This window comes from Cinclus cinclus, chromosome 1, assembly GCF_963662255.1.
Source record: "Cinclus cinclus chromosome 1, bCinCin1.1, whole genome shotgun sequence".
In the NCBI taxonomy this organism is placed as follows: Eukaryota; Metazoa; Chordata; class Aves; order Passeriformes; family Cinclidae; genus Cinclus; species Cinclus cinclus.
Window position 1 is genome coordinate 92517570 of NC_085046.1, and position 25537 is coordinate 92543106.

At 42.8% G+C, this 25537-nt stretch overlaps 1 protein-coding gene across 1 annotated transcript; it reads right to left on the reverse strand.

The window, feature by feature from the left end:
- Positions 1-786: 786 nt before the first annotated feature.
- Positions 787-25356, reverse strand: SCGN (secretagogin, EF-hand calcium binding protein). The gene is made up of 11 exons (XM_062500612.1): positions 25284-25356; positions 24692-24762; positions 17183-17275; positions 16530-16619; positions 15592-15648; positions 14625-14702; positions 4817-4872; positions 3311-3356; positions 3136-3195; positions 2191-2259; positions 787-915 (listed from the first exon to the last, which is right to left on the reverse strand). Exons 1-11 carry the CDS (start codon positions 25354-25356, stop codon positions 787-789), a joined length of 822 nt encoding a protein of 273 aa, XP_062356596.1.
- Positions 25357-25537: the final 181 nt, after the last annotated feature.

Genomic DNA, 25537 nt, shown 5'->3' on the forward strand with positions numbered 1-25537 from the left:
TTTATTGAAACTTGGTAGATTATTTCAGTTTGGGTCAGAAGAGAAATGTCCTCCAGAAGTGATGTTACTCTATGGCTTCATCCTGAGGGTGACAAGTGTGAGGGTAACACGCAAACCACACCTGGTGTGTGTGGCTTGCCCACTGGAAGGATCTACCATGTTTCATTACAGATTTAAACCCCACAACTGATAGGCATCACAAAATCTCTTGTCATTTGTTACATATTACATAAAAGGCTACTATGTACAGTCTGCCAGCCTGTGGCAGATGGCTTTCTGTACATAACACGTAAACTTTGGTGTTACTGAATTTCTGCAATTGCCGTTTTATTTCTGCACAAATACACTGTCATCCATCCAGGATTTTAAATGCACAAAGCACAATGTTCACCGAAATAATGTCTTCACACATATAAAGTGACCATCAGAAACACTTAGTAGCTGCACTCTGAGAGCACTGAGGGGAGGTTTTTAAGGAGATGCTTGCTCCTATCCTAGGAGAATGAGCAGGGCAGTGTTTCACGAGAACAGAACAGCAACCTCTCTTCTGAGCAGCTCATCTGCTGGTGGGAAGAGACATTGCTAAGGGGACCCACAAGAGGCAGCAGCAAGTGAACATCACAAAGGAGATGGTGGAGTGAGGGGGCCCCCATGCAAATCCCACTTTCCAGTCTGGTGGCACGGTGCCTCAGCTCCCCACCACTCCCACAGCAGCACAGAGCACACTTCTACGAGGAGCAGCAGGCAAATATTTCAAGAGAAACACAACCACAAGCACTTTCCCAGCTATGGGTTAATTTTCAGCCCGAGACACAAAGCAAGTTCAGATTTCTGAATTTTCCCATCCTTGTTCACATCGCAGTGGTTGAGCAGGATCTGGCGGAACTTGTCCAGGTCCACCCCGCTAATGCTGGGCTGCAGGCAAAGAGAAAAAGAGTGCTGAGAGAGAAAATGGCTCTGGATTTCCCCAGCTTGTAAAGCAGCCCACCATGCAGCAACTCGGAAATCCACCCAAGGAAGAATGACCAAAAGGCCCCACATCATCTCATATGCCATGGGAAAGTAAACAGAAGATGGGGAGAGGGTGCCTTTCAATAGCAGAAGGTTCATGGAACTGTAAGTGACTGTATAGAAATGCACCGTGACTTTTGTTCTCAGTCAAGGCCATCAGTATCTGATCCATAGAAAAGAAAACTTCAGAAAGTTGTGCAATGCAGATCTCTGCTCTACCAGACTTGTGCTTTCTCCTGGTTTCCTCTCTCAAACCTGCTGTGCAAGGACTAATGTGACATTTCTGTCAGAATACTGCTATTTTACAGGCTAGACACATTTTACAGGCTACACAACCTCTGTATGCTCCTAATGCTTTACTGCTTGCTCTGCTTCCCACATTCTCAGGAGGGGATCAAATTCACATGCACAGCTTCTGGTGTCCAAGGGCAGAAGGCCCTTAGGCAAAGTACAAATTTCCCTCCTTTACACGTACTCTCAACAGCTCAGATCCAGCCTTCTGTCCATTCCCACACTCCTCCCTGCTACATGGCCAGAACACACACATAGTCATCAGCACAGAGTTGCTGTTCTCTGGAATGGACATGGCAGTATTGATATCCCTGTGCCAGGTCACACTGTGTGAAAATGCAACAGCTCAGGCTGAGAGGAATCTAAAGATCACAATCTGTTTGGGTAAAAAGCTCTATCTTGGACTGCATCTGGAAACTCAAGATAATCCCATGAAGACAAATTCTTCTGTCAATCAGGAGCTGAAGAAACACATAGAATATTCTTGATTGCAGACAGACCTCATTTTCAATTGTAGCCTTGGGATGAACTAATGAACCGTGAGGTCAGTCTGGAGAGAACCATATCCACAAGGAATACAGAAGAATGAAATTGTGATGACCCATTCATATCATGTCATGCTGTAACAGCTGCCTAATGCAAAGTACAAACTAGAATGGACCTTTTAAAAATAGAATTGCTGAGGGAAGCTGTAATAATTTGTAAGACAAAATTTCTGCGACACAGTGAAATACTCTACAGTATATATACTGAGATGATGGCATTCCCTTCTGCTGATGATCAAATTAAAATTTGACTCTATGTTCTTACTAGTGTATCTTGTATATAGCCTTTCCAAAAGCACTCATCTTAAAGAAATACAGAATATTAACAGAGTCATGAAGATACCTTGACCAGTTCCATCATGTCTTTGACAAACCCATCCACTTCTGGGCCTTCAAGTGCTCCTGTTTTACTCTGAAATAAAGAATTAACATCAAAACTCTCCAATGAGTCAAAACCACTACAGTGGTTACTGGTCAGTATCACCATCTGGTCACCAAGCTTTGTAGCATAAAGTTCACAGAATCATGAAACAGTTTGGGTTGGAAGGGACATTAAAGATCATCCAATTCCAATCATTTAACCATGGCCAGGGACACCTTCCGCTAACCCAGGATGCTCAAAGCCCCATCCAACCTGGCCTTGAACACTTCCAGGATTTGGAAATCCACATCTTCTCTGGGCAAGTTTGTTCCAGTGCTTCACTACCCTCACAGTAAACAATTTATTTCTAATATTTAAGATCCCTTTGTTTTTCCCAAACGATCTCTTCCCACCAAATGGGAGCAACATCTCCCACCACCCTGAGGGAGTGTGACAGTCAGAAGCAGCACTGAATTGCTGATGTCTAACAGGCAGTGAGTTAAATGGTTGTGTCTGCCCTGAGCCAGACTCCCTGAACAACCACGGGTTCGGTATCGGAAGGGGGTTTATTTTTCAGCCTGGTGGTGATGCAGGTCCTGAACTGCCAGAGACTGTCCGTGCTAAAGCTACCACCTCCTCTGCCTCCCTTGCATCTCCTGCTGGAAATCTGCTAATGCAGCAGCACTGGCTGTGGCAATGGAGAAAGTTAAAACAGGTCCTTGACACGAGACCTCTGAGGATCGCTCCTCTCTGTCCCTACTTTACCCCTCTCAGTCTGGCATCTGGGCTCATGGGTCATGGGCTTGGGCACAGCTGCCACTCCTCAGTGACCACAGCAGCACCCAGCAGGAGGAATAAGTCCCAGCAGCATATGCTGTATCTGTCATTTATAAACTGCAAGAGAATGAACTGACTCGTGGGACTCACAACATCGTAGTGTGCAAAGATCTTCTCAAAATCTCGCCTCCTTTCCTCTTGGCTGCAAGCCTGTGTACAGAGAGGACAAACAAATGAAAAATTAAAGCAAAATTTTCAAGTTTGGGCCCAGGTCATTTTAGCTGAGAGAGACAGGATCAATGTATCAAAAAGTATTGCTACTTACATCCATCTTAAATTGTAGAAGGAAATTTTCCTGAAGTGCCAGAATCCTGAATGGAGAGATTTAAATTATGATCTTTTTGCTTTATCATCTGCACACTAACTATTCTGAGCTATCCTTGTTTGCAAAGCAAAAGGATGTTAGATTAAAGGTCTATAAAAGAGAAAATTGCCTGTGGGGTTATTTACAGAGGTCTGTTGTGGGAACACACGCTTTCCTCCCTGTCTGATGGGGCACAGATGGTGCCCTTTGGTTCACTACAGAATTGCCCATTAGCACCATTGCTTCTCCCAGAGAGTTTCTGATGGTCCTGCACAACAGAGGGTGTCAGCTTCCGATGCAAGAGCTACCAGACAATCATTCCTTGTAACTGGATTGCTGTGCTGCATTAAAGAAAGTGATTTATGGCTCCCTCTTGGAGGGAGACTTGGTGGTTGTAAAAGTAAAGGACAAAGTAATACTGGCCTGTGCACCAAGACTGGCAGAATTCCTCTCTTTTCATCTCCTAAAGTCTGTCAAGCACTGATAAACCCTTTTCTCTCTCCAACTGCTCTGCTAACCTTGAGGTTTTTAGAGCCTGTGGCACAGGGCATGCAGAGCTGTGTCCACAGATGGAGGGACTTGGAGTCTGAGAAATGTTCTCAGACTGGGGGAGAGCCTCAGATGGCCTGGTTCCCAAAAGTGAACTGTATTTAAGAGAAAATTGTAACAGCAACCCCCTTTAGATATTCTCCATCCTGCCTCAGATTCTCCTCATATATTTCATGGTCAAGGGGAACTGCTGTACGTGCTTCAGTTATTTGTGCTGGCTTTTGTTGGGATCCAAAGCAGAGAGCAAGAATAGCAAACCAGCACCTCTGTCCCCTCATCTTCTAAACTTGTATTTTAAGACTGCATCTGCATATTTAAAGTCCTATCCAACCAATGCACATAGTTTTACAGAAAGAGGCATACTCTCTATGCCTAGGCAGTGAAAATCATCTAAAAGCCTCTGAAGTATCAAGGACAGAAAAGAGACAGAGGTCCATGACTGAATCCCCAGTTTCATTCACAAGCATCTCGCCTTGGCTCTCCAAATTCTTTCCTACTGCCACTGCCAAACTCTTTTGTGGTGGCACTTTGATTATTCAAAATGCAGTAAAAATTCTTTGTAATCCCTGCTGCACATAATGATGAAAAATAAATTAATTTCTGTGACCCTGTTGAAAGGATTGTCACCCTTCTTTTGAAGAAACAGAGCCACTGGTTGCTTTGCCACCTCCTGGGAAGCACCTCAGATTATACCAGAGTACATTGATGTTATACAGATAGATCCTGGCATTGCCCCTATCACTGGCTCTAGATTCTCAGATTATTGCAATGGGGACCATGTGTTGGAGAGGTGGGATCAGAGCAGATCTGATTCAAAAGGAGGTAGAATTCAATTGCACATCCCTAGAGGGAGAGCATCACCTTGAGTCGATCTACCATTGTGAGCTGAAACACCCCATCAACATTATTAAATCCTACCTTGCCAGGTCATTCAGGTCCAGTCGTCCATCTTTGTTTTTGTCAAAGATTTTCATCTATAAATCAAGAAGACAGAGATAAGATAGATGGGCCATGAGGAGAACACACATACTAAAAAAAGCTAGTATACATTTTGCTCTGCCCTGTGCCATTCCCTCTGCTTGCTCAGGGTGCTTGCCCACACCCTGGGCAGCATGGCATCCTGTGCTAGCACCAAATGCAAGGGTGGTACAGGGGAATAGTAAAACCCACCAACTGTCTAACAACAACAACCCAAAGCAATCAAATACCAGTAGTGCTCCCTGATACTGGGGATAATGCAGGGATAAATTTTACATGGGAATAAAGCAAGTCTGCAGAAAAGACCTTCAGAAACTAAATACTGACATTGCCTTGGCTCTGAGAAGAGAGAAAGGAGGAAATTTCTAAACACTTCCACCTGGACTCCATCCTTATCTTTGACAGTTGCTGTGGCTTCTGAGCAGCTGAAGTGCAAATGCTACCTTCTAATCAGCACTGAGGTCAGGATTTTACACCACTAAAGCTATGGGGCTTGCTTGGCTCAAGTCCTGCTGCTAGAATGCACTAAGACTCGGAAGAAGGTTCAGGCTGTCAACAATAAGAGGTTAAATGTGAATTCAAAATGTATCCTTTTCTTTTCCTGAACAGCATAATTTTGATGAGTCATCATACACAAAAAAGGGAAAAATTATTTATTTGTTATATTTGATTCTGCATTTCTCTTCAAGACACAAAAAAGGATCTGTTACCAAGAAAGGAGTGGGGAGATGTTGAATGACTTGCAAACCTGAATAACACATGGCTCAAAAAATATATTTTTTTTTCTAAAAAAATATATTCCACACTGTGGGGGTGGGGGGAGAAGATGAGTATTTTACTATGACAGATTAACTTTCTTTGTCAAATACTCAGTTAAGGAATATGCATTAATCTTACTCTGATAGATCACATTTGCTTGTTTAGTGGTTGTGCAGAGTAATTGGTTCACTACAGATCTTTTGTGTATTGCACAGCTGCTGGGAAGGCCTGGACCAGGCCCTGTCTGACAAAGCTCAGACAGGCAGGATTATCCCCTATGACACAGCCTGAACCTGTGGGAACCAGCAGCATGTCCTGAGCACTTCCCAGCAGTGGAGCCAGGGCAGAGCCTAATAATCATGTGAGAAAAGGTAGCATCTGGAGAGCAGCCATTTCTCAGGGAGATTTTGCCTGTTTTGTCAGTGCTGCCTCTTCCCTGCCCATTGCTCAAGGGGAGCAAGGACAGCAAGTCCATGGTAACCCTTTATTGTACAAAATTTAGACTAAGATTCTGCAACAGACTCTATACCATTAATTATTCTGAGTATTTTACACTTGTGAGGTTTGGGTGGAATTTTTGAAGAGATACTTGGTATGGGCTCACTTTTCCTCCCACTGAAATACAACATGAAAGTTGTATGAATTATTGAATGCCCATATTAAGATATTTGGAAAAATGGCATCATGAGAGCCATGTGGGTATTCAGTGACACAAATAAAACTATTTTCCCATTTAACTTGCCTCTGCCAAAAACATGCTGTGTGCAGAGCCACTAAATGACAGAGGAAAGACTTCAGAATCTTCCTTCCCTCTAGAACTAGGGAGACAAATAAAGCTGCCAGGCCATCCTGAGGTTGTCTCTGGTTGCACCAGTCCAAGTCGTTCCTTTCCATCTGATCTAACTTCTTGCATGCTGCTTCCTGCCCCATTAGACCTCCCACAGGAATATGATACTTTTCCCTGGTCTCTTCTGGAGCAGCAGTGGTTCAAGGCTAGAGGAAGGGGTGGGAGCAGAAGCTGCCTTTGCTGGTGCCGTCAAGGGGAGAAATATCCTTGCAATGACAGCTTCCCAATGCCATCAGAGAGATAAACCCGAGCCTTCAGTTCTCAGCTGATAAAGGAGTTATTCTGCACGTCACAGAAAATTGTTAATGCTCTTTCTAGAAATGAATAAGCCCAGATAAGATTTTAAAAGCCTCTCTCCAAATGGAACATCAATGCGTAACCTGGTTTTGCCTGTTGTTTGAGGAGAGAGAGAAATACCCCTACTGCTTCACTTTTGTACATTCTCCCCCACAGGTGACTTTGCTACATCCACTTACATCATAGCTCTAAAACATGCTGCCTAAAGGAAGCTTATGGAGGCAACCTCTGTTTAGATGACTAGAGAAGTACCAGCATGTGGGTGGTCAGAATACCATAGTCCTTAGGTTCTACAGTAACTTCAGTGCTTTTGAAAATGTCACCCTAAATCTCTTGGTTTTGGCCCCCAGGGAGCATTAGTTACCCACATGGTCTGCAGAAACTCACCACAAAGCAGTGCAGCTGGTGTGGTGGGAGAAGACAGAATTTTCTGGGAAAGGACAGCTTTTGGTGAGAAACACAGAGCCCAGGTCTCAGGAACTCTGATGCCAGGTGAGGACAGCTCTGGCTGAAGGCACTGGTTTTTGGTTCATACAAAAATACAGTATTCTGTATACACTAAAACTTGCTGTCTTTGGCAGTCTTTGTACTTCACTTGGATTCTCTTACATATTTCTGAGCTCTTGAAAGTGTATTTTATTTTCTCCCATTTCTCCTGCATCTCAGAATTACTGTCCTAAGACTAAAATTCAGTGCTTCGGGCTAGACTTCAAACTCAGATGTGTTTTTCTCTCTGTGATGCCTCAAGCAAACACTGAGCTTCTGGAAGAAGTTCAAGTCTGTGATCACAGTGTCCTGATCTCCATGTGAGCTTATGGTACCAGGACAGGTACAGGTGGTTTCCTGCCCAAGAGCCAGATTTGGGACACAATTTTCATTTTACATATGCTTGTCTGGGGCAAGTCTTATGTTTCTTTTCCAGTGAAGCATCTCCAGCCTCATGTGCTAGTCCAGGGAATAAATAAATAAGCATCACAGCATGGCTGTCCTTGCCTTGGGACTTCATGTGTTCCACCTGCCCTGCATCTGCTCTACTTTGTGGGTGCAGCATATTTTCATGGTTTCAGAAGCTGCAAATAACCAGGAGGCTGAAGAGTTCTGTGAAGTCTTAATGAAACAGACTAGATTGGAGATAGTGGTTTAGATGTGAAAGGCTTCCTGCTTTATTACCAATTTTGTGAGCATATGGTTTTCAATCCTACCCATTTTTGACCCCTTAATGATATTCCTGCAGCAGCGCAGATCCCATTAAAACACATTTAATAGAGAGGTAATAAACTCCTTGGTGGACTGCTTAATGGAAGGAAACATTCTTCTCTTGCACCCTTATCTTTCAGCTTGATATTAAACTTTCAGTGACTGACCCTGTCTACTTACAGCTAACCATCTCCCCTCCCTGACCTCCTTCACTCAGCTCTGTAAGAGAGAACTTTTGTGTTTTCTATTTCTTTGGCCTTTTTCTGCTGCAACTATCCTAAATACAATTTTCCAACAAATGCAGTATTTTGATCATCCATACCAGTCAACAGAAAGAAAAAGGACTGGCTGGAAAAAGCTAGGCCAAGCTAATTGTTGCCCAGTGACTAACACATGAAAGATGGAAAACATGTAGGGAAGAAAGACTGGTGTTCACTGAATTAGTTCAGGTACCACAGCTAATAAGATAGACCTAATCCTGTTATCAGGACAAGTGGAGCTCATGCATACCCACTACATGGCAATCATGTGCTGCATTACTAGGGGAAAAGCCTAGGGAAATGTTTTTTAATTAAACTTTCAAGTTTTAAGCATGTGTTTGATCTGATATGCTAATTGTCTGCATGTGTACACAAAGAATGACAGAAGGTGTCCACCCCATATGACAAAGCATACATCATGGGAGAAGCAGAAAACTCAAATGGTTATGAGGTTGTTTCTAATTCATACTTTTGCCTTCACACACCATCTTGATATGCTAAATTTGATGGCTTTTCAGTTTACACTCTTGAAAGGTATATTTACGCTGCCAGGAAGATACGGAACATCTCAGTGTGGTTAAGGACAAGGTCTGGCATGTTTAAATAGCACTCAATTTTACTAAAAGCTCTGCTGCATCTAGCAGTATGCTTTATAAAATGATGCATTGCCTTTACAGTCATGTTTTAAAGTGTTTGTACAAATTAATTCACTGACTTTTTAATGGCAGTGCACCAAGGGCACACCCTCTGTTTGTCTGAATGTACTCTGAGACAGACAGAATAAGTAAGAGCTTGGTTTGCAAATAAAAGTTGTTACATCTCCATTTTTTAAAGTGCAAAATCAAAACTGCCATCAGCTTTTAATTCAGCAAAGGAAATAGCTCTGCTTTCTCAGTGCAGTGTTGTAAAGACCTCAGAAACACCACAGTATGACACACACACACACATTCTTTGGAAAGCAATATAAATCTGAATTATTTTCCATGACAGAGATAAGGAAAGAAGTAAACAACCAAAATAAATAGTACTGTGATTAGCAGACTCACTAAAACCTGTTTTTATACCTTCTCTGGCTCTCTTTCTTTGTGTGGAATAAAGTGGAACACTGAGAGAGTCAGTTTTACTTGACCTCCTACTCTCACAAATATATTTTAATATACATACATACATATATATATATATATATAATGGGTACCTATGCCCAACAGCTGAAACAAAAGTTGTCCAGGCGTTTTTGAGACTGTATAAAGACAGGCATCAACCCAAGCTGCAGGACTCCCTATGGCCTCTTTCTATAGGGAAGGATGGGCTCACAAAGGCATTTACAGAGTGGCAGGAGAGCCCAGTGGCCAGCAAGTTACCCTCAGGACAAAAGCTCAGTGTCCTGCCCATCCAGACCACCTGTGTCACACAGACAAGTTCTTTAATACAGGATTTCTAAGCATGTTTTGATTCCTAAGAGACCAAGGCATTATCTGTTGGGGTGTTTAAAAGCCTGAAGGCTTCTGAGTTCTGTTGGTTTTGATCTTCAGAAATGAAGTTTGAGCTTAAATGCGATTTTCTCCTGCATCCCTTCTCAATTTTAATGCCAGAGGTGACAACACCACAGAAGGGACACAGGAAGCAGATTTATGTTCATCAGCTGTGTGGGTCCTCTCGGACACCTGGGAGAGAGGCCAGCATGGACCACTACAAGGAGGAGAATGGATAAGCAAAGACTGCACTTTAGGAACCAATCTTGTAGGCCACACTCTACTCCTATGGAATTTCTAGAGTTTGGGAAGTTTGCTCAGTGTGTGCACAAACATAACAAATTCTGTTTAGGCTTTTTTTCAATACAATAAATATTTCTCTTTCTGTTATTACACCTTTTGTTTGGTGGTCATAGGAGACTTTGTTAACTAAGATATGCTAGCTTGACTAGTAAGATGTTAAGGGTCTAAATCACCTGAATTTTCTGTGCTCTGGCTTTTAATTACCCATGTGAGTACATTGGCATCAGCACTGAGCACAGATAGACTTTCACAGCCATGGAACTGAGCACACTGAAACTCTGGCACTGTCCTTGCAGATGGGACAGACAGCAGCCACAAAAGCACCAGAAATCCCCCCAATGCACAATAAAAGTAATCCAAACTGCATACTCGTGGGCATAGATCATCCTTCAGGGAGAAGACAGCCTCTCTCCCTTTGCACTGAGAAGATGAGGAGCCCTCAGCTGCAGGTTTGCACACTCAGGGCACATAGCTCAATGCCCAGGAGAATCTTTGCAAATAACGCCAGCAAAACCGTAGTCATTACAGCTGGGAAAAATATCTATTCTGACTTCTCTGGGGTTAAGATTTCATCCTCAGTCATCACCATCTACAAGCTTTCAAATGCTGTAATTCACGATCAATACTTGTTGAGCTATTAGTCACTGCACTTACATTATTTCCTCTCTGGAATATTAACCTGTGGTAGGCAAAGATGGCTATTAATCACTGCACTTACATTATTTCCTCTCTGGAATATTAACCTGTGGTAGGCAAAGATGGCATGCTGGCTGGACAAGAACTATCCTTTGCATTTTACTGAAATATAATAATGCTCAGATTAAAGGAATTTTTTATGCTCCATCTGATATTATCAACATAAGGCACTGAAAAAAGTGAATGTCAGCATTGCATGTGTGACTGCTTCAGCAGAATATACAACTTAAATTGCTGAAGAAATTAGAAAGCTCAGAAATGAACTTGCCCTGCATGCAGCTTATAGACTTGGGATTACAAACTAGAAGTAATATGCTGCTATCTGGGAAGCTGCAGACTATCAGAAACCATTTCTTAAATCTAGTTCATGCTCCTAGCATTTACAATATTATGCTTAAGTACACAGCTGTGTGCATGCACAGGTAGGCAATCTGTCACTCATAAAAAAAAAATATTGTCAAATGCATAGGTGAGATGGGTATTTCTGAGCTGAAACTTCACCAGGACCCAGAAACCTACTAACAGCTTGACCTCAGGGGCTGAAGGGAAGTGGGAAGGATCAGAAAAAGTTGTTCTACTGTCATCATTCAGAGTGTCTTCATCACAAAGCAAGAAGGGGGCCAGTCTTCATTTCTCCAGCTTGTGTTAAATCAGGAAGGCAGAAAATTCTCACCATGCTATTTAAACTCTCCATCAATTTTCAGCTATGCTCACTCTGCCTCCCAAAGCACACACTACAGGACTCTTGGGGCCTCTTCTCAGGAGGCTCAATGCAATACCAGGCTTCACTTCAACCTCCAAGCACCTGCTCCTTGCCAACAGCTCTTAGTCGGTGCCCATGGAAAGGCAACAAACCTACAGATTGTTTTCAAAGACTCAGAACTGCAAGTGGGTGCATGTAAATAATTATTAATACACACTTAATGATTATTAATACAAATATGTATCTGTGTAGGCATGGGGAAAAAAAACCAAACAGTGCCTACAAAGGAGCTTCCTCAGCACAGCATTGTCACTTCAATTCCCCCATAAAGAGTCTTGAGAACTTAAAAGTTCTTTTGTAATTTTCCCCAGTGACTTTTGTGCTCTTCAAGATTTGATTTAGCAGACTGCCAGAGTATGTGCAATGCTGAGGTGTTCACTACCTCTTGTCTTTATAGGAGTTCATCACTTCTTCATCAAATCCCTGATTTATATCAGTGTTCTCTGAAGAAAGGATGTCAAGGTTGCAAGAAAACAGAATAGCCTCTTAAGAAGTGGCTGCTAAGCAATGTGATAAAGTGATGCTCCTTTCCAGAGACAACTAATCTCTTCTAAAAGAAAAACCCTCTCCCTCTTCTCAGAATTTTTTAAAAATGTGGTATGAGATCATTCACAGCAGCACAAGGGGGAAGATTTTAGCACACCCTGGTTGGTTGATATATCTGCTCACGTTGCTCACTAACTCAAATACTCAGCACAGAACTATAAAATGCTGCCTTTTTTTTTCTTTTCCCCTCAAGCCTGGGCTAGCTTCTTTAAAGTGATTGTTTTTGTCTTTCCCCCTTCATCTCCAAAAGGCCCTAGGGTCTACTCAGGATATCAGTAGCTGCTTAAGATGTGTGCAGCCAGCTGTGCTTGTACAGAAAAAAGGGCAGAGATCTGTATATTCCTGTGGAGACAGATGGGTTTACAGCTCCTTGGGACACAGTTTATTTCTACTGAGTAATAATTACATTGGACCTTAAAAGCCCTGAGCTGGATAGATGGGCCACCCTGTGAGAGACCCTGTAGTTATGTGCAGCAGAAACAGGTCCTGCTCCCAAGGACTTTGTGCTCTAAAAAGATAAAAGGGGGGGAGCAAAGCAATAGGGGAGAGAAATATAAATACGTCTAATCTGCAGAAAATGAATCACTGCTTCTGGATGTCAAAGTTATAACATAAAGCCTGTTGTCAGGAAATAAAATGGATGGGCCACTGACCCATTTATCCTAAACAGTGGTAATGGTAGCAGAGTCCAGTGGGAGTGGGACTCTGCATTCCAGCATCTCCTCACTCCAAGTGGGAAAGAAGAGAGAGGAAATGAAGGGTTGCCCTGGGCCTTGACATCAAACCTTTGAGTCACTTTTCCCCTCTTTAATCCAGCCCTGCAAATGCAAGGCTGAATCTTTCCTCCCTCCTTGGAATTTTGCCTTCTTACTTCAGATAACTTCCTGTGCAATAATGTTTGGAGTGTATCTGCTGCTACAGGATAATGCCCATGTGGATAATTTGCTGTTACATATGGAATTCATATCCTCTATTCTATTCCAGGATATCATAAGATAAGATTCTGCCTGTGTTCATTTCACACTCTGCCTTAGCTTTTGGGATCAGGTGTGTTTATAAACATATTTGATCTTCAGCTTAGAGAAAAGAATTGCAAGGAAAAAAATAATCATCTGCCATATTCTCATTTTTACATGACCATTAACATCCCTGATTCATTTGGCATTGCATCTTGGCAAACCTTTGTCCTCAGGAGCCAGATTTGCATTTCAGATCATAGAATTCCCTACATATACAAACCATTCCTTTTCCCAGATCAAATCTTATCTTCTAACATAGAGATTAAACTGCCTCTCTGGAGATACAAAGCCCTTCTACAAGAAACCATGGGACTAGAAACTAGACCTCCTGGCATTCAGCCCTGGGCTGTAGTGATACCTAGCTACCTTCTGGTAGTGGAATCACAGATCTTTCTTGGGAAATTAAAGGGAAGGGAAAGGAGTTGGAGGAAATGAACCACCCACTGTCTACAAGCTGCAGATCGCCTATTTCCCAGCACCTGATCAGAGATCGATGCTTAACCGGGGATGGAAACCCTAATGAAGCAGATATTGGAGCAAAGATATTTGTTACCAGCAAATACTACCAAAAAGATTTTTGTCTTAGCTGTAACTTCTGGGCTTTTTTTGTTTTCAAATTCTGCCAGTTGGAAAATAATTTCTGCAGCTGGCATTTTTCTCTCTTCACTGTCTTATAAATATGAAAAACAAAATATACACTCTTCTGTAACAGTACATTTTCTCACATTGCTCTAAAGGGTCACATTTCTAGGCACACGCACATCACACATATATAACATGGTATTGCAAAATATGTGGGCAGCTCCTTTTTCGCCTGCATACCAAGCTGGTTTTTAGGTACAAACACAGATTTTGTGCCAAGAAACAAGGCAGTCCCATCTGAAAACTATTCAGAAAATTGCAGTGATAGATGTCTGCTAGTGGAATTCCAATTATACCCTTGAGAATGACATCCAAAAATGAGATTTTTTTTTTCCCTTTCTTTTCTTGTTTTTAGATGTTTAGCTATAATAAGCTCCTCTGAAATTCAGGTGACTGATGCTAAACCCACACCAAATACTATGTTGCTGATTGCAGTATAAAAGCTATATTGTGATAAGCCAGGTGTAGAATTGAAACTTTCAACCTCTCAGTCTTTCAGGGAAGCAGCAGGGAGCCAGCAAGGCTTGCTGAGCTTTGCAGAGCAGAAAAGCCAGATACCTGCATGTCTTGGGAGCAAAAGGATTTGCTAGGAGGAAGAGAGAGAAGGAGGAAGTGAATGAGCTGGAGATAGGACTGAAGCTGAACATATCCTGAAGAAGGATGCACCTCACCTATATTTAAAGGGATTTGAAGCTCAGCCTGCTTTGGCGTAAAGTTGAGCTCTTTTCTCATAGGAAAGAGTTCAACTCTCAGCAAAACTATTTGAAATGCATTCACAGCTGATGTCCAGTGCAAAGAACTGTCAGCAGCAGTGTGTGCTAACTCCCCACCAGGGATCTCTGACACATAACTTTTAAGAGGGCTTTTATGGCCCTGGAGATGTTGAGCCTAAAGGAGATTTCAGGCTGTACTCTGATCTAAACAACATTAATTCTATCTTTTCTCACCATAGTATCAGTGTATTCTTCCAGCTTTACTTCAGCAACCATCTTGTTATGCTGCAAAAAGAGATCTCGCAGGAAATCCTGTAGTAAGAAAAGAGATAAATTTTACTCTCTAGGGTAAATTCAAGAAATAACAGTAGGAAATTCAATTCAAATTCAGCAGGGTTACACAAATCTGTTTCACATTCCTGGTTAGTACTCGTGTCTTCGGTTTGACAAAGTTCAATTTTTTTTAGCTGAAACATGGGGTTTTTTTAAAAATTTGAAAGTAACTGTATTTCATCAGAATAGGCATACTGGAGTGAATCCTAATAGACTCACAAAATAAGCAAAAGATAACACAAGTCCTTCAATACTTGCTAATTGATCTCAAATCAAAACATTTGCCATTCAATAAAACTCTCAAGCCTCCTCTTACATCTTTGCTGGGACACAGGTTGAAGCCACATGCTGAGACTTCAGCACATGATGTGCAGCCATGGGATGGACTTTTGTTACTGCTGGCTCAAGGTGTTTGGGTTATAATTTCTGAACAGGCTCTTGCCTCAATAGCCTGAGCTTTAATGAGAAATCAGTGTTCAGAAAACCTGCGCGTTCAGGAAGAGATTGTGAAGAAATCCCATTAATAGAACACAATGGCTTTGGCTCTATTTAGCTGGGAGAAGCACATGTGCAAAGCCAAGGTGAGACAGTGCTTGTGGGGCTCACTGGATGCCTTATGTCACCAAGACAACTGGGGTCATGGGACAAGGCTGGAGGAAACAGGACGTGGAGCAAACCATCCTCCCTCCTGCAGGGCCCCTGAGACCATGCCAGAAGGCACAAGTCCTTAAATTCGCTATGAACAATCCAGAAATGCCATTTGTCAATCACACAAAAAGACAGCAAATTGGTAAAGCCAATGGAAGGGCTCCCATTGACATCAGTGAATGGTAGGTCAAGCCCAAAGAGATTTGTTAGAATAACTTACTTTGAGTTCACCAGCTGAAATAAATCCACTGCTGTCAGCATCATAACTGCGCCAGATCTGAACACGGATAGATTGATATGAGCACATAAATATTGCAGTTACTCATAATAGATTGCAAAGATTCAAAGCAGAACTTCTATAATGAGCAAGATGTTGCATTAGCCAACATTTAATTAATTGTAGATGAAATAAAATAAACTTTGCACACAATAGCTCTTACTCACACTTGGATGCCGTACATGCTACATGCTGCTATCACGTTTAATGCAGACACACTGTCTATAACAGGAAGACAATACTAAAAAGCTGCATTTTGCATTTCTTACCTAATTTGTACATGCAGTTTTCTTTAACTGCTCTGAGTCAAGGCCATACACAACAGCCCATTGATCTGCAGAAGCTCAGGGCTTGTATGTGAAATAAAAGTAGCCACATGCAGTCTTGGAAAAATTGAAATTCCATGTTGGGATACTTAGGGGCAGAAATCAGAGGAGGACTGGGCAAAGTTCTATGGGCTTGTTGACCCAGCTTATGGAGGTTTCCTCTCTATGCCCTAACAGTCTAAGGTTTCAAGATAAATTGGTGCTTAAAATGTGCCTGCTCTGCTGTCTTGGTTTATACTGTACTGCAGGTGAGGAGCTGCAGGGGTGAATTGATGAGTGGGGATGTTTTGTCTGTAGTGGAATGACTGATAGATGGCTGAGAGTGTTTGTGAAATGTGATGAGTTCTCTGGGTACCCTTGGTCCAGTCCTAGATACCACACCTCTGTTTTGCTGGTGTAAAGTATGTAAAATCTTCTCTACCTGAACAGGTCAGAACGTGTTTTGCTTCCACAGTACCCATCCATTTCCCCAGATGTGTTTTACAGAGCACAGAGGGTTGGTGTTGAAGAAGCTGGTGGTGTGCAAGGGGGAAGAGGAAGTGTGGAAATACAGACCCGCATGAATTCCACGCTGTTGTCCAAGGGAGTTTCCCGTCGGAAAAGCAGTAGAAAATTCTCATCATCCGGCAAGATCATATTTGCAAGCTGGATAAAAAGCATTTTAAAAAATCCCCACAACAAAAATCAAACCCATACCATGAAAGAAAAGAAAAAACTTGGGTAGCTGCTGACCCAGTATGTGAAATACAGGTTTGGCATGTTTCTCCTTTGGAAATAAACTTCAGACCAAAGGATCTGGCCAATGTAATACTACATGAGTCACCTTCTCTGCACCCAGGCTCTATCTGCCAGATCTCCCAGGTCTGCTACTGGTCCTAACCACAGAACCTGGAAGTGACCTTTAAAGGCCATCCAATCCAACTCCCCTGCAATGGGCAAGTACATCCTCAACTAGATCAGGTTGTTCAGAGCCCCATCCGACCTGAGCTTTGATGTTTCTATGGATGGGGCATCAACCAGTTCTCTGGGCAGCCCCTTCCAGTACTCCAGAACCCTCATTAAAAAAAAAAAAAAGTCTTCCTTAATCTACCCCCTTTCAGTTTAAAAACATTACCCCTTGTCCTATTCCTACAGACCCTATAAAAAGTCTGTTCTAATTTTCCATCCTTCTATAAAGGAAATCCTGGTCTGGGGTTGGACTGAGATACCTCCTGGATTTGCAAGCGTCCATCTGTGGTGACATCGTAGACAGACATGAATTGCTCCTTCATCCTCTGTACTTCTTCTTCTGTGATGGTGCTCTGCCATGGGGAAAACAAGAAATATCTCCTCACTCACAGATAATCACCAGGATTATTGCATTCTTACTGTTGGGGGTAATGCTTTTAAAAGCCCACAGACACACCATTGTGGATGAATTTTTGGAAATAAGTCTTATGCATATCTTTGCAGCTACTAAGCTTTCAGTTGGAAGATCAGTGTTTGGAAACCCCAAAACATTTCAGTGACACCTGCTTCTTTAGCCAACTGCTCCCATTAAATCACTGGGGTTTGGTTTTGCTCAAGTGTGTGTTACAGCAGTTTCCATCCTGCTTGTTTTCAGGAAGATATCCTTATCCTTGAATGACATCGCTGCAGTTCATTAGATCATCAGCTTTGAAAGGTATCAGTGGAGCTAGACTGTTGCTTATTATTGCCTGTCAGCTGATTTAAGACCTGGCGCCAAGCCCTGTCAGTGTTTCTGGGTTAATAGCACAGAATTTCAAGCACTTGACATGCTCTTTGTATCTGTTCAACCCCATAATCGATTTATACAGTGAGAAATTCTCCAGACTTGTCAGGTTATGTGTTTTGACAGGCATCACTGTGACAGGTGAAATACAATGCTTAGGTTCATCAGGCACAGTTTCTTTAGGGAAACCATGAGGGTACCCACTCTGATTGGACTGTGCAAAATACCATTTCCTCACCATATGAAAAGGCTTCTGGTCATACGAGCTTTGTGGCTGGGCTGGGAAGCTCACCTAGTTAATCTTTCCCAAGCAATTAAGTCCTATGTTACCCTCAGCACTCACACTGAGCAGGTCCTGGCTTCTCTCCCAACAGTGTGGGTGGGGAGGGAAGGAAGGGAGGATAACCCACACTATATTGTGGCATACCTTTGTAGAAGTCTTTACAAGACAATAAATTAACTTCTTGCCAATCCCTGAATAAAAATCCTTCAAAGTTTTATCATCTTTACAACGAGGTAGATGTGGGACTACAGCTATTCCTTCCTGGGTGTTCTGTAACCCAGTTTCTCATTCTTTCCAGCTGCTATTGAAGCTCCATTAGGTTGTACAGTCCCTTTTTTATTACTGTGACACAAGACCACGAGTGACTTCCCCAAATTTACCCAGTGCACATCTCCATGCAGTGCAGCCCTTGGGGTGCATCCTTACTGTGTAACACCAAGGGTGGCAGCTCCCAGTTTGCTGATGAAACACCAAGCAGTGTTCCCACTAGGATGCATCCAAGGTGGCAGGCCCCAGGAGGAGTGGCTGAGTGAGTCCCAGGGCATGGCTGCAGGACTCCCCTTTCCCATGGTGGTGGCCAGAAAGTCCTGTGGGCTTGGGTATTGAGGGCACAGGACATCACTGAACACACACTTTGATTTTCTTGGCATTATAACTCACCCTCACGCTATTTAAAATGCCTTCTGGTAGCACCTTGACACTTTGAAACACGTCCCAGGAGTACGGCGAGCCTACCAGTTGCCAGCTTCAATAGGCTTGCAGAATACTCTGAAATGATCCTCCTCCCAGCCCAGTAGGATGAATTATTTCCAAAACAATAATCATAACTGATATTTGAAAAGTATTCTGTGCATTTTAAAAATACACATTTGTTAAAATGCTTATTGCTCAACTTGGCGTCAGCTACTAACAACCATTTCACTAAAGCTTTCTGTGGCAGGGACACTGTTACCTGCATAAAGATAGGACAGCTTCTTTCTTTTTATAAACTGATATAAACTATGGGATACATCAAGTAAATGCCTGGAATACTTAAAATATTTACACAGCTTCAAAAGCTTTTAGTCCGAGGGGGTCACATTACAGTGGATTTTTCAATTTGGACAAACTTTCTCTCTTCATAAATATTCTACTTATGAAACACAACTGGTAATAGTTCTACCAAAACCCAGCCTTTACTCACAAAGAATAAAATAACAAAACACAAACTGGCTTTCCCATGATGCATGCTCAAGACAAAATTATTTCAATATTAAAAATTTTTACACTAAGAACAATTCACCTTATGTTATGACCGTTAGGTTTCAAAGGGGACCTTTCTCTTGACCAAAGAAGTCCCAGAAGACTGAAAAAAACCCCAACAGATCAAATAAGACATTCCAAACAGAAACTAAGGTTGGGAGATCGGGTTTTCAAGATTGACCTATTGGTGGTGCAAACAATTAGCTTGCTCTATTTTCCTTTCTATTCCAAAAACATTTAAAAGGCTGGAAAACCCCCATATTCTACCTGATTTGTTCCCCTTGACCAAGCAAGGTCAGTGATCTGAAGGCTCACCTCAATCTGTTGTAATGCACATTTATGGTTTTATATTGCACTGAGGATGGTTTGTTCTGTTTCCCCGAGATCCAACATCAATCCACTAGCAAGGAAGCTGGAGCTGCACAAGAAGTTGGGAGGGGACAGAGCCAGGACAGCTGACCCCAACTGACCCAAAACATATACCATACCATATGGTGTGGTGCTCAGCATACAGAGCTGGGGGAAGGAGAAAAGGAAGATGTTTGGAGTGTGGTGTTTGTCTTCTGAAGTCAGCATGGTTGAACAGCTGCCTGCCCATGGGAAGTGGTGAATGAATTCATTGTTTTGCCTTGGCTTGTGCCCTTGGGTTTTGCTTTACCTATGAAAACATCTTTATCTCAACCCATGAGTTTTCTCACTTTGCTTTTCTGATTCCCTCTCCCATTTCACTGGGGAGTGAGTGAGTGGCTGTGTAGGGCTACCTGCTGAGCTAAATAATGATGTAACAAATAGCAGCGTACAAAATGTGCCTCTTGTCTCATAAGATGGAACAGGAGGAAATGGCAGCAAGTAAATGTCTGCAGCTGAGCACATCTTTCTTTATCAGAAAATGCTGTCTTGATTAGGTTGCCTGTCTCAAGCAGCAGATCCTTAGCCAGTTTCAAAGGTTTGCAAAGCTTTCTCTTTCGTGAGGATTTAAGTGAATGCTGTTGCATCTTTTCCAGTCACTCTGTACAGAGAAGCCTTTCTCAAAATTTCTTGTTCTCCCAGGTGCATGCACCTCCCTGAGTTTGTGGATGCTGTGTGGTTTCCAAGGCTTGCTGCATGTACTCACTGCAGCCAGGAAAGAAATCTCTACTACTTACCATGAGGAGAAGGCCATGTCATTTTTATTCTCATAAAAGAACACAGTTTAAAATATTGCCATGACTTTGTTAACATACATTTCAGGGTTAACAAGTAAATTTCTTACGACAGATGTTCTTCCACAGAGTTTTACAGGGAAAAGCTTCTGTGCTTTGAGTTGCTATAACAAATGAATTTACTGCTTTCCATGTCCAGTCTTTGTCTTCCATTTTGTGAAAACCCTTTAGAAGTATTTGTAGCATCACAAAGGTAATCTGGTTTTTAACAGTGTTTGTAATTACAGAAAGGGCACAATCACTTTTTTTTTTTAATTTCTACAGCATTTAATATCTTTTTCATGGCTGGTTATGATTGTTTGGAAACCTGGCTGTAATCTGTCTTCTTTGTTAATCCATTCCTTCTATATTGTTGCACTCTGACTCATGCTGACTAATTCAATTTTTGCTCCTTAAGGGATTCATATGCTTGGCAGAATTTTGCCCTGATGAAAACACAACTATGAGTCAGTTTGGTCTGGGGGGCAAAACGCGAATGTATGGAGCACTGTGGAGCCTTTCCTACTTGATTAAATGGGATGTCTCATTTAATTCCTGCTGATCAAGAAAATCCTGTAATAAACTGATTTATTTTTCCTTCTTGACGTGATCTTAGAAGCAGCCACTGTATTGATTAGAATGTAAAAAAAGATGAAACTACATTTAAGTGATGATTATACCCTGTTTCTTGAAGAAAACCTGGAGAATTTTCTGAAAATGCTGGCTCAAACACGTGCCTTCTAGTGTTTCAGCCAAATATGATAGAAAGGCAAAGGGTCACACAGATACCCAGTTCCTACAAGATCTATGAAAACACATTGTGTCTGCCAAGAAGGAGAGTTGGAAAACAAAACCAACAACTATTATCATGCCAAAAGCTACACAGTACAGATATGAGGCCAGTAATGTACACTTTGACTTTAGAAGAAGAACCTTTCATTTTGGGGCCAGACATTTCTTCATTGTAAAAATGAATCCCATGAATGATTTGGTTACCCCCATGGAGTTGTAGGTTGGATTGCCTGCATAACTGTGGGATATCACACTATATCTCCAGGGCAAATTTCTCATTTGGGCCAATCTTTCTCATTTAACTTCAGTGCTATCACTTGAGAATTTGACCGTGTACTTTGGTTAGGATTTACCGTACTCCTGCATGCAACAATAGATGAGCACTTTCCCTGTCATCCCGCATCACGTTTTTGGCTCCTTTTCTACCTCTCATCAGCACAAATGTGGGAAAGCTTTTTTTCCTGTAGTAGACCCAGCACCCAACAAAGGTTACTGCAGCCTTCCCTGTGCCATCAGGGTTTTGTGGTTAGGTTTTGGACAGGTTCTTTATTCTGTCCTCTCTGCTAGGCTGAAAGTTGTTTGACATGCGTTTGGGTGAAATCACCCATTGCTGGAGGAGAAGGGACAGGAAGCAGCATTTGGGATTTGGCTGGTTTATTACAGGTCTACCTTTGTTGCAAAGTTTTCTCTTTCCCTCCACAATTGTTGATGGTTCAATAAAATATAATTAATTGGCCTCCACCACTGGATGCTATTTCAAGTTTCTTTCCTCGCTCAGAGATGTTAGGAAGAGCTGTGTCTCTCAGCTTCCTGACAGGCTCATTTTTGCATTGTTTTCCCAGCTGCTCCCATCCCGTGGCATTTAGTGTCAGCTGGGAATGCTGCAGAGTAACTGGGAAGAAAAACAGAGCTGAAGGACCACAGTGGTCATTAAGAAAAATAACAGCTTAGAGAAGGCAGGCTGAAAAAATATAATTATGAAGCCATTCTCTATTCAAGCAGAGACAACTTCTAGTGCTGATAACATTATTTATCACTTGTGTAGCACTTCAGACACAGTCACTAATTAAACCTGTGACACATCTGTAAGTTGTGCCAGTATATTTCTGTCTCCTCCTTTTACTGTGCAAGGAAACAAAGATGTTAAGAACCCAAAGGAGTAAAGGTCAAGATGAGTGGTACAGCAGAGAGATGCTCAGTCCCAGCTCACTGCTTTTATCACAGAGGACACTTCCTATAGGATAGTAAAACCAACACGGAGGAGACCCTTTACCCCTCCTGCCATAATCACAACCCTGTACAATATAAATCATGAGAAAAAGAGAAAAATGGCTCAATGTTGTTAGACAAACTCATTCTACAAAGGTAGCCTTGGTGCTGAAGTGCCCCCAGAGAGTGGGCTGAGGACTGCTCTTGGCCTCCCAGAACAAAGCTCCCCTTGGGTTTTCTGCCACAAAGACAGCTGCTCTGCCTGCACACTGCCATATAGTTCTATCCCTAATATTACCAGAGCAGAAATACTGCTAAAAATAGGCAAGAAGGCTAGAGGGGAAAAACCACTTGAGGGAAAAAAAGCACTTTTGAGCCTGTCTGAGCACCCTGAAAGTTAGTGAGCACTGTCTTCCAGAATTAGCTTATTTCTTCTATTTAATAGTAGGAGAGGGAGTTGGTTCTTTCTCCATTTAATAATCTGTATTAAACTATTTCTTTTAATGGCAAAACTTAGATAGCAGGAGCAAAGGAGGTGCAAACTGGATCGTGGTGCCGAATTAAGCTGGAGTCATCCAAACAGGGACTTCTAACAATAAAACTATTACTGATTTCTTAAAGCAGGAAGTCCATTGCCAGAACACCCTCATTTTGGAAGTTCTGTGTGCTGATAACTGGCACAATGTAATGGAGTTCACACTGGTATCAGCAAGACTACAAAAACTGCTGTAGCACACCAGGTTTGCTACTCAGCCGGTGTGATGCTGTCCCAGACCCTCATGTGAGGGATGCACAAGTGCAGTTATGGGCTAGAGCAAGGCTTGGAGTTTCTCCTGAATGAGATCTCTGGTTAATCCTGGATTTTATCATCATCATCATCAGCTCGCTCCAGAGAGCCCCACTTGGAGATCTCACTGCAGCACAGAGCTCTGCAGCCTCACGTTAAACATCTCCTTCAACATCTCATGTTTACTGTTGCTGAGTTTGTTTGAGCACGCTTTGTGTTGCTGTTTCAATACCCCAAGACTAGCAGCTCCCAGTTTCATCTTTTGTTCCTGGGTAAACCATCATGAACTCTCTGATTTCTCCTCAAATCAGCTTTTCTGTGTCCCTAAACATTCTTATTGCTGAGTCTTTTTTTGATTCGTTTGAAGCCTTTCTACATGCCTATCTGTTCATCTCACCATCCATGCTCTGAAGACATTTCTCCAGAAACTGCCAATATTTCAATCCAAACTCACTTGTAAATTAAATAAAAATATGCTTGAAAAAAATTACTCACAGCTTCTATTTTTTAACAGTAGCAGCCCTAGAGATCCAAGAATAATAATTGGCTTGTAAGTATAATTTTGATTTTACACTTGATACTCATTATTTTATCAGCCTTTTATCAGCTACCTTTTCTGTCTTTGTTAATTACTTTTGCTTAAAGGAATTGTTTCATCTCTGGTTTTTGGCACACCCTCTCCTTCCGTTTGGAAGATGTTCCCTCCTTTTCCTATCTGGGCAGACTCTGTCTAGTGAAAATCTTACTATGTCCTTTGTATACTTCTGAGTACTGGTCTGAGTAGTAGGATTTCTCCTTCACTGATGATGACACTCATAGACAAGGAATGACCTGGAGCCAAGGAAAGCAGCCCCTGTAAATTGCAGTGCAGCTTCCGTTTACACAGAAATGAGACACTGAGAGAGGAGAAATGCTGCCAAAACCAGGAAAGGAAACCAGGGGAGAAGCCCAGAAACCCTGTAGAGCCAGCTCTGGATCTTAGAAACACCAGAATTTACTCTCATTTGGCTTTTAGCCATTTGTGGCAATATAGACATAAGCCTTCTTCCTAAGCACCATTTAAAATTAATGACAGTATATTAGTTAAAAACTGATCTGGGAAAGAAACCTATCATATTGACAAAACTAATCAGCACAGGCTTGAGCAAATAAACCATGAACATTGCCCTCCAGCTCAGCCAGCCAGGCTGTGGGTCGGTGCTTTTTCATTTGTTTCTACTCAACAACAATAAATTACTTTCTCTCCAGGCTGCCAACCAGCCCCTTCAGCTGGTGCCGACTGCTATATCCCCCTGACCAGCAGCTGTTGGGCTGGAAACAACTGATCAAACTGCTCAGCTGACTTAAATGCCACCCTGTTGCCAAGAGAAAAGCTCTTTACCTCGGGATTGCTAAGGAAGTCGGCAATCAATGGACAACAAACACAAACCATCTCTCAGCAGAACTTTTCTGCTTGGACCTGATGCACAACTAAAGCGACACAGTACTTACTTCTGGTCCCAGTTTCTCCAGGAGATGATGAAAAAAATCGTCAAACTCCTTCCCTTCTATATAGCCATTGTCTAAATAAAAAGCAAATATATTAATGGTCAGGGGCACTGCCCAAGTTCCAGGAACCGTGTCATGGGTGGCAGCACACGGGTAGCCCAAGGCTTCAGGGTCAGGATCCCAGCTGGGAGCCCTGCCTGCCCCACTCAAGGGAGCCCCATGATTCCCAGTTCCATCTGTTCACTCTTATGTGAGGGCCGGGCACAGCTGCCATGCTCCGTTCAGAGATTTTCTTACCAGAAAACTTTTCAGAAACAGGAATAACCCCCCAAACTGGGACCAAAAGAGAGAGCAGCAGATGAAACGGGGAAGCGATGAAAAGGCAAGACTTTTGGGGTGAAAAGGGGGGATTTACAGCTGTGATATTCACGACGAGGAGGAAGAGCGGGGCTCGAAAACACCTACAGGACCTCACGGGGGTAAAACTTGGATTTGTCACCCCCCCAGACACACACCCTGAGGGCCACCACCCCCCCCTGCACGGACAGCACCCACGCACCCTCAGCCGGCTCCCCCCACGCCTCTCCCCACTTGCCGTCGGTGTCGAAGCGCCGCCAGGCCCCGAGGAAGGCGGCGGCATCCAGGCGCCCGTCGGCGCCGCTCTCCATGGTGCTGCTGCTGCTGCTGGTGGTGGTGGTGGTGGTGGTGGTGGTGGTGGTGGTGCTGGTGCCGGCCCCCACCTCACTTTCAGCTCCCCCTCACCCGGCGGCACAGTCTCTATCTACCCCGGCCCCGCCGCCGGGCCCGGCTTTCAGGGTGGCGGCCCCGCCCCGGGGGCGGCCTCACGGG